The following is an 8,611-nucleotide window of genomic DNA, read 5'->3' as shown; positions in this document are numbered from 1 at the left end:
TCTGTAACTTTTGTATTGACCACATATGAAGTAAAATAAGTGTGATTAAATTAAAACGTCAGCACCATTTAAACCTAAGTAGGAACCCTCCATTTAATCAATTCTTATGTAATGAACTTATGTGCACATTTCAACTGTCCAGCTGTCATCATAATGACACACGAATAAACATTTTAAAGTCACACACTGTGCCAGTACTGAGTGTACTGCTATAAAAGAATTGTATTTGTGTACAACCCCCCACAAAGGAAGGTGACATTTCCTAATTATAGCCAGGAAATGGCAGTAATCAATAGTGTGTGTTGCTTCACGTCACTTTATAACTTAATGAGTAACGTTTGTGTGTACACACCAGAAGCGGCCTGTGCTTATGAACTGAATTTAGATTAGCAAGCGCAAACGTTGCAGTATCTGCTTCCTGTTTCAAACAGCCCCCATATTTTTATTTGCTTTGTCCATTATGAAACACTGTTTGATTAAACTCTCAAATGTGTTGGGTGGATATTGTTCAACAACAATTTAGGACATTTCACTGTGTGTATGCGTGTCCTTCCCGTGCTCATGTGTGTTTTCTCAGGTACTCTGTCACTCCCACACTAATTAAAGGTTCTCTATTGTCCGCAGCTGTGAATGTGAATGGTTGTTGTCTATATATGACCTGCGATTTTCTGGCGACCAGTCCAGGGTCTACTCCGCTTCAGCTCACCCATGCCTCGCGTGAGGACAAGCGCTATAGAAAATGGATGGATGGAAAGCAAGAAGAGCTCATGATCCACAGCATACCATATCATGACACATTCAAATGCTACAAAATTGCTTCACAGTGCAGATGGACAATGCCACGAAACGTAATAGCAAAGCTTCTGTGACACTTTTCAAACACACATTTATTATTCTTCAGTGGTCACCTGAGCTCAACCCAATAGAGCATGCTGCAGCTCAAGTGCAAAATGCGGTTGTATTTACAAATACAGTGTCACTTGAAAAGTGGCATAAGCCCTTGAAAATGGAGGTCATGTGCATTGCTGCGGCCGCGACCTGACCTCGGAAAAGTGGAAGAGAATGAATGAATGAATGCTAGACGTTTGAATGCACGCCCAACTGTTCCATCTTTCAGTACTTTTTTTCACCATTTGTTGTTCGCCAACAACAAGCTGAACAGCAAAATTCACAACAGGTGTTTGAGACATGAATCCACCAATACATTTCCTGGTTCAATGACAATTTGGTATTTAAACAGTCCTCTCATAATGTTCAGATCTAGACATCATGAATCCAAGACGTCACCGAACAATTGATCAACAATACCTCAGCATTGCAAGGTTTCAAACAGGATGTTCTCAGATGGAAGTGGTCACTGAGCTTAGAGTCATCAGCAGGTTGCATCAGGGACAAAGAGAGACTGGAAGAGTCACAGAAAGGCATAGAAGTGGATGTCCTTGAAAATGTTTATGGAACAAACGCATGTACATTTTGCCGTTCAGTTCCTTGTAAGAGAACAACAACGTGTAAAAAGTATGGCCCAACCAATATGGATTTTTTTTAAAGCTGATACCGATTCTGATATTTGGCAGAATAAAATTCAGATAACCGATTAATCAGCAGATTTAATTTTCGAATATATAATGACTAAAATGTCTTCTTTTTTGGTTCCTTAACGCTTGCAGCAATAAAGATATGAATTACAGGAGGAACATTTGACTATTTTACAATACTTTCTCCAATAGTATTTGAAAATAAAATAACATCAAAATTGGCTGATTATTTTGCCGACTTTTGGGAGGAATGTTAGTTTGAATGTCTTTGTCTTGTTTTAACGTTTAATATGGGGTGGGGGGGTGATTCTGGCTAACATCAGCCGATTAAATAGGCCTAGCAAAAAGTACTGAAACATTGAACAGATAAGTCAAATTAAGTTTACTTCTAAAGGTTATTTTCGCTTAATCCTGAAGTTGGACCCAAAAGCTGAATATATTCCTGTTTTTTGTGAGTAGCGTACATAACACAAGACAGTGTAAGAACTTAATTGGCTGATATTATTGTCCTCTGAGATGCGAGCAGGTCATCCTCATCTCAGGATGTGCAGCTTTGCCACGACATTCTTAAAGCAGTGTTTTAGCATGCTCCGAACTGCCGCCGACGAGAAGTAGAAGATGAACGGATCCAAGCAGGCGTTGAGGGTGCTCGAAAGCAACGCCACGTTCCTCCAGTCCTCACTCTCCTGACGCGCAAAGCCCACCACGTGGGAGGCGTTGTAAGGACCGAAGCAGACGGCGAACACCACGAGCGTGCCGAGGGCCAGTCCGATGGCCCGCAGCCTCCGCCGCCTGCTGATGTTGGGGAGGCGCGACAGGATGAGGATGAAGTTCACGTAGCAGAAGCAGCAGATGACGAAGGGGACGCAGAAGAGGACTAAGAAGAGCTCCAGGCGGACCGGCAGCAGGATTTTGAGCTCGGCTTCGGTGAAATTCATGTAGCAGGTGGACGGGGGCTTGGCTCCGTCGTTACCCCACTGGGCGTAAGGCATGATGTAGACAATGCTGAGGTTCAAGGAGGTCACCACCCAGAAGAGCGCGCAGGCCACCACGGCGTAGCGAGGCCTGCGGCACAGGGCGTACCTGAGGGGGTAGGCCACCCCCAGGTAGCGCTCCACACCCACGGCGGTGAGCAGCAGGGTGCTGTTGTATATGGTGACGTAGAAGACGAAGCCGGTAAACGGACACAGCGGGAAGGGCAGCACCCAGGCCATGTTGTCTGAGGCCTCCTTCATTTTGAAGGGCAGGAAAGCCAAGAAAATGAGGTCGGAGATGGTGAGGTTGAGGAGGAGGACGTCGATGGGCGCAGCCCGGGTGCGCACCTTGTGGCAGAAGGTGCAGAAAGCCAGAATGTTGGCGGGGACCCCCATCAGGAAGGTGAAGATGTAGACAGAAAGCAGCAGGTGGAGTATGCCACTCTCTGACACACACTGGATAACACACCATCAGGGCCATTATTGATACAAATACATACAGTCACAGTCACAGTCACATTTAAACAGCAGCCTCACTATGAAGAAAAAAAGCCACACCTCATAAGCCACAATCAGGAACACTCCATCCAATCAAATATTATATTATATTACAGTGGTGCCTTGAGATGTAACTTTAACGTGTTCCCACCAAAAAACAACAACAAAACTTTTTGTCACACTTTCTCCTTCAATTGTGCTGCTCATTCGGATGTGCCTGCCTTAGACACCTGGGGGCAGTATAAGACAGAAATGTCGACTCTTCATTAAGACAGCGCAACTCCGCACAGCTCATCAGTACAGCGCTAATATTAGTCATACTTCGCATGAAGAATATGTCTGTGAGTACTGTTCTTTTGTCTTTCTACATGTCTTGCTTCACCGCCTGTGTGCAATCGGTTGTTAAAAAGTTATAGAACCGCAACATAGATGCTAGTTAGTGTTAGCATTAATCTAGCAGACTGAAAGGGTAATCTATGTGGTTGTTTTAAATATATATAATTCTCTCTGTTTTATGTTTAGTTTGACAGTAGACTTCAATTGGGAGTGGCAATAAACAGCTTGAAGTCTTTTTTGAAGAATTGTTCTCTATCTGCCAAACTGCTGCTTTTGTGAAGTGAGTTGAGTTGGCTTCACGGCCACCAAATAGCGCTCGTACCTCAAGTTTGTGATTGCAAGTCAAAGCAAAAGATCTTGAAAAACACAAATATAGCTCATTGTACCACTATAAAATAAAATAAAATAAAATAAAATCATATGATATAATATATAATCTATAATAATGTAACCTGCTTCGCGCCTCTTTGAATGGCACCTGCAAATGCAATATATGGAAAATATTATGTTGTATAACTGAAGCGTATATGAAGAGCTCATTTCTAAAATGTGATAACTCCATCCAAAAAAAACGACCAGCATATTTTACAAACATTAATTCCATCCAGCCATCCATCCATCCATTTTCTGAGCCGCTTCTCCTCACTAGGGTCGCGGGCGTGCTGGAGCCTATCCCAGCTATCATCGGGCAGGAGGCGAGGAACACCCTGAACAGGTTGCCAGCCAATCGCAGGGCACATACAAACAAACAACCATTCACACTCACATTTACACTTAAACACATAAGGAGCTCTTTTCCAAAAAGCTACAAATCAATTTGCATTATTCTGAAAAAAACAGACATTTATTTAACCAGGCCAGCAAATTTAACAAATATTAATTTTATCCTGTAAAACAATTCATCGTCTCAGGGTCTGTACACAATAGACTGGCATAACGAATTTATAATAATATATATATATATATTTTTTAATTTGATGTTGATCTCATTTTGGGGGAAAAAAGCTCTTAATGTATCTGTTTGTTATATATGTATATATATGATCTTGTTTTATCTCAATAAATGTATCATGGTGTTGATCTAAATAATAATAAGAATACATTTAATGACTAAAGAAGAAACTAATTCATGCAAATGTATTACAAGTAAATATGTAATGCATAAAAGCACGCCTACCTGACCACTGTCAAACATGATGCAGCAGTCTCTCCATCACTGTGCGGCTGCTGTTCCAACACACTGTCCCAAGAAGTATATCACACTCAATATCTCCTATCTCACCTTCACTGACGGAAATTTAATACGTTTTTGGACACAATATTTGTCGTCCGCACTCTCCAAACATCGTCACCCCGCAACCGCTTGTAAGCTCACGTTGTTACACGGAAATGTGTCATAATCACTCAATGTGTCAAAGGGCTTGGTAGAGAAAGAGTGGGAAGGATAATATGTACAGTATTAATATCTGATGAATGGGTGTTGGTGTTTTTATATTGCTTTAGTGGCCACCAAGGGGCGACCACATCATCACTGTGTCTTTACTGTTGAGGTTGTAGATTTCAGCTTTCATTAAAAAGAATAACAAAATATAAATTAGAAATACAATGAACAGTTGTACTAGGCATACAGTATGTAAATTGTTCATCTTTAAAAGCTTTTTCTACACATACACATTATATTAAAAGACAAAAACAGCAACAGTCATGCTGCTCGTTCCGACACTTCCTTATCCATATAACCAGCGATACAGTACTGCTTTGTTTTCCAAGGCCCCTGTCGGTCATGTGCCATTTGAATTGTCCTCATATTTCCTGCCCCTCATATACAAGGACATCTCAAACTTTTTGAATATCGTGGATAAATACATTTCTTTCAGTTGTTCAAATCAAAAAAATGGGAAACTCGTACAATTTATAGATTCATTATAGACAGATAAGAAAGCCGATTCCTACCTAAAATCTCTGTTAAAAAATCATTTGAATGGTTTCTTGTATTCTAATTTCTTGAGATGGGGAATTTTGGGTCTGAAGCTATAGGCTTATCATCAAAAGTAGAACTAATTATATCATAAATAAAATAAATGAAATGTTTCAATCTGTGAGTAATTAATTTGTATGAGTCACTTTTTTAATTCAGCTGCTAAAATACACTGAGATGCACTTGAAATCATGTTGTTCATCATTGATTTATTAGAATGTTGACGTCATGTTTTGAGTCATCTCAAACATGTAATAACAAAACCAAAACGGCTGTTTTGGCAACATATTCTTTATTTTGACTATTTTGATTTGAAGGCGAGGTCAATTGATACCTCACTAATAATATTAGCAAGCAGGACCATTAAACACAGAAACAAACAATGTATCATTATTCATTTTCCACATCATATTTGAATAGGGTTAATGTTTGTGATATTGTTTGCAGTAGAAAAATATGCTAAATATTATAAACAGCTCTCATTCGCAGTGCAGTAGTTGTGCTGAAAACTACAACCAAAATAATGAACATGTGGTAAAAAAAATTTCCCTCTCTCGCCTTCTAATTTAAAATCAATATTAAATATCATTAGATTGTACCCTGTAGGTGGCAGTACCTCATCTGTAAGGATTTGGATCTTTGGAGCTGGAGGTTTGCTGAGGACAAAATGTGAAATGGCAACCAATTGTTGGAGAGATGCTAGTGTGCTTCCTGGCTACTGTCGAAGTGCCCAAGAGCAAGGCGCTGTCCCCAACCTCACCAGCTCAAGAGGTACAGCACTTACGTACTCTGCCATGTCTGCATGTGTGTGATCGGAATCTGTGTGGCATGTAACACAAAATATACAGCTGTGTGTGTTTGAATTTCGCCTTGAGGAATTATAATGACTACAATCAATTAGAAAATAATAATAATAATAAGTCAATAAAGTGGTGTTAGTGCAATTTTACCAAGGTGATACATATCCATATTATTGAAAAGGAGGTTTAGTGAGCTCTTTTCTCATACAGTAAATTGCAGGGGGAAAAAACAGTAATAACATAATCAAAACGAATGTAAAGAATTATACAGTTTGTGCATCATGATTAATTTGTTGTGGCTCCTTCTGGTCTGCACAACTTGGCCACCAGGTGGCAGCATAATGCAATCATGCCCACACAAATGTAAAAGAGTTTCACAACTACTAATGACTCAGTAGGCAGCAGTAATATTTGTTGTTTTTCGCTGAGAATAAAGAAAACATGCCTGTAAGTACTGTTATATTGTCTGTCTACCTTTGTTGCGGCGCCATTTGTGTTCAAATATCCATTACGTAAAGCCCTTTTTTGTTAGCATTAAGATAGCTAACTGTAAGGAAAAGGTATGTCATTGTTTCAAATACACAACATGTAATTTCTCTTCTTTTTATTTAGCTTATGTCCGTAAACTTCAACTGGGAATGGCATTCCACACCTAAGCCTCTTTTTTGGAGAATTGCTCACTGTCTGCCAAACTGTTGCATGCTGTGAAATGAGTTGACTTGACTGCCACCACACAGTGCTCGCATGTCAAATGTTTGCTCTCAAGTCAAAGCGAAAAACGGCCAAACAACGGCTCGTATCTCGGAAACCTTGTAACTTGGATCACTTGTATCACCACTGTATTTGCAAAGTACATTTAAAAAATGTTCACTGAGTTTGTCTTCTAATAAAGGGAAGTCCTCATCTCATTCCTGACTCAGTTTCGGCATGTCCGCCCCAGCTTGGCTCTTCTCAGTGATGGTAGCTGGCGACCTGATATTAGCCACAGTGTTGGGAGTGGTGCAATGATGGCGAAACGCTTCCGTACGACTCAGTCTGCTTTGCCCCGCGCAGATTCTACCCACGATCTCTCTCGATGCTGCCGGTGACAGCATCAACATGACGACGGGCTCCAGGAAAACGTTACAAGAGCTCGTCAGCATGGCGTACGTTCTCCACTCTATGTTTTCGCCCGTCACAAATCCCACCACGTGCGAGGCGTTGTAGGGAGCGTAGCACACCACGAACACAGCCAGCGTGGACAGCGACACCGCGAGGACTCGCCTCTTCCCCGCGGGTCGTAAGTTGGAGTGCCACACCAGGGTGACGCAACGCAGCGTGCAGAAGGACGACACCAACAGAGGCAGGAGGAAGAGGACCGCGGCCATCTCCAGGCGGAGGGGAAGCAGCACGGCCAGCTGGGAGGCATTGAAATGGTCGTAGCACGCCAAAGCGTCGTCCTTGACGGAGACGAAGTTGGCGCCACCTTCCGCCACGAGGCCAACGCCGAGGTGAAGAAGCACGAAGGCCCACAGGGCTGCGCTGATGAAGCATGAGATACGAGCCCGGCGGTACCGCTTGTAGACGAGGGGGAAGGCGATGCTGAGGTAGCGTCCCATCGTCACGGCCGTGATGAACAGGCAGCTTCCGTAGAGCGACGAGAATAGGAAGAAGCTATAAACGGGGCACACGGTAGGCGGGAGCCGCCAGTCTTGAAGCAAGGTCTCCAAAGCCTTGACGGGCAACCAGGTCACCAGCACCAGGTTGGCCAGGCCGAGGTTGAGGGCGTAGACCACGTTGGGCGTGGCGCCGCGCTTGCGGGCTTTGCGGACGTACACGGACAGAACGAGCAGGTTGGCGGGAAGGCCCAGCATGAACGTGAAGGAGTAGACGAAGAGAGCGACGCAGTCCTTGACGGCCACGTGCATCGCGTAGACGCTTAATTGCTCGACAACACTGAGACAAACAGGAAATCCTGCAAAAATGTGCCATCTGTTAGCTATTCTGTAGTTGCGTTAGTTGTCCCTCCGTCCCTCTCAGATTCAAACATGGAGTCCCCATTTAGGAAAGGGAGGCCGTTGTTCAATGAGCGACCGTCCTGACTGAGGTAGCGGCAACGAAGGCAGTGAGGCATCTTGTTGTACGACACATCGCGGCTGCGAGATACCGATCAGAAGACGCAGGCACTCATGCAGAAGGAGCGGACATTTAGCAAGCACCGGGCTGCCATAATTGCCCTCTCAGAGGAGGGAAAAGCATCTGGACCTTGAAGTGAAATGATTCAGAATAATTGAGGGTTGCATATGGTCATCTCTTCATGGCGGAGGCGCTTTCAATGATGTGAAGGCAATAACGGGAATTTTAGAGAGTTGCTTCGAACCGCATGACAGTATACATGTTTGAAGATAATTGCTGAAAACGTGCAAAGAATGAGACCAATGTAGTGCTGAATTGTGCAGAATGAATTGTTAGCGTTAAACTCTTTCAGCATTTCAGTTTTCCGGATTTTTT

General features: G+C 42.8%; 2 protein-coding genes across 2 annotated transcripts; both read right to left on the bottom strand.

Moving 5' to 3' along the window:
- Positions 1-1,601: 1,601 nt before the first annotated feature.
- LOC133470833 (free fatty acid receptor 3-like) lies at positions 1,602-4,746 on the bottom strand. The gene is made up of 2 exons (XM_061759721.1): positions 4,521-4,746; positions 1,602-2,965 (listed from the first exon to the last, which is right to left on the bottom strand). The coding sequence occupies exons 1-2, from the start codon at positions 4,536-4,538 to the stop codon at positions 2,069-2,071; spliced, it is 915 nt and encodes a 304-aa protein (XP_061615705.1). The 5' UTR covers positions 4,539-4,746; the 3' UTR covers positions 1,602-2,068.
- Positions 4,747-5,684: 938 nt separating this feature from the next.
- si:dkey-211g8.9 (free fatty acid receptor 3) lies at positions 5,685-8,307 on the bottom strand. Its single transcript, XM_061760943.1, has one exon. It carries the CDS (start codon positions 8,026-8,028, stop codon positions 7,027-7,029), a length of 1,002 nt encoding a protein of 333 aa, XP_061616927.1. The 5' UTR covers positions 8,029-8,307; the 3' UTR covers positions 5,685-7,026.
- Positions 8,308-8,611: the final 304 nt, after the last annotated feature.

Source organism: Phyllopteryx taeniolatus, chromosome 21, assembly GCF_024500385.1.
Source record: "Phyllopteryx taeniolatus isolate TA_2022b chromosome 21, UOR_Ptae_1.2, whole genome shotgun sequence".
NCBI classification, from domain to species: domain Eukaryota; kingdom Metazoa; phylum Chordata; class Actinopteri; order Syngnathiformes; family Syngnathidae; genus Phyllopteryx; species Phyllopteryx taeniolatus.
Note: the sequence above shows the minus strand (reverse complement) of the source record. Positions and strands in the feature narration are given on the sequence as shown.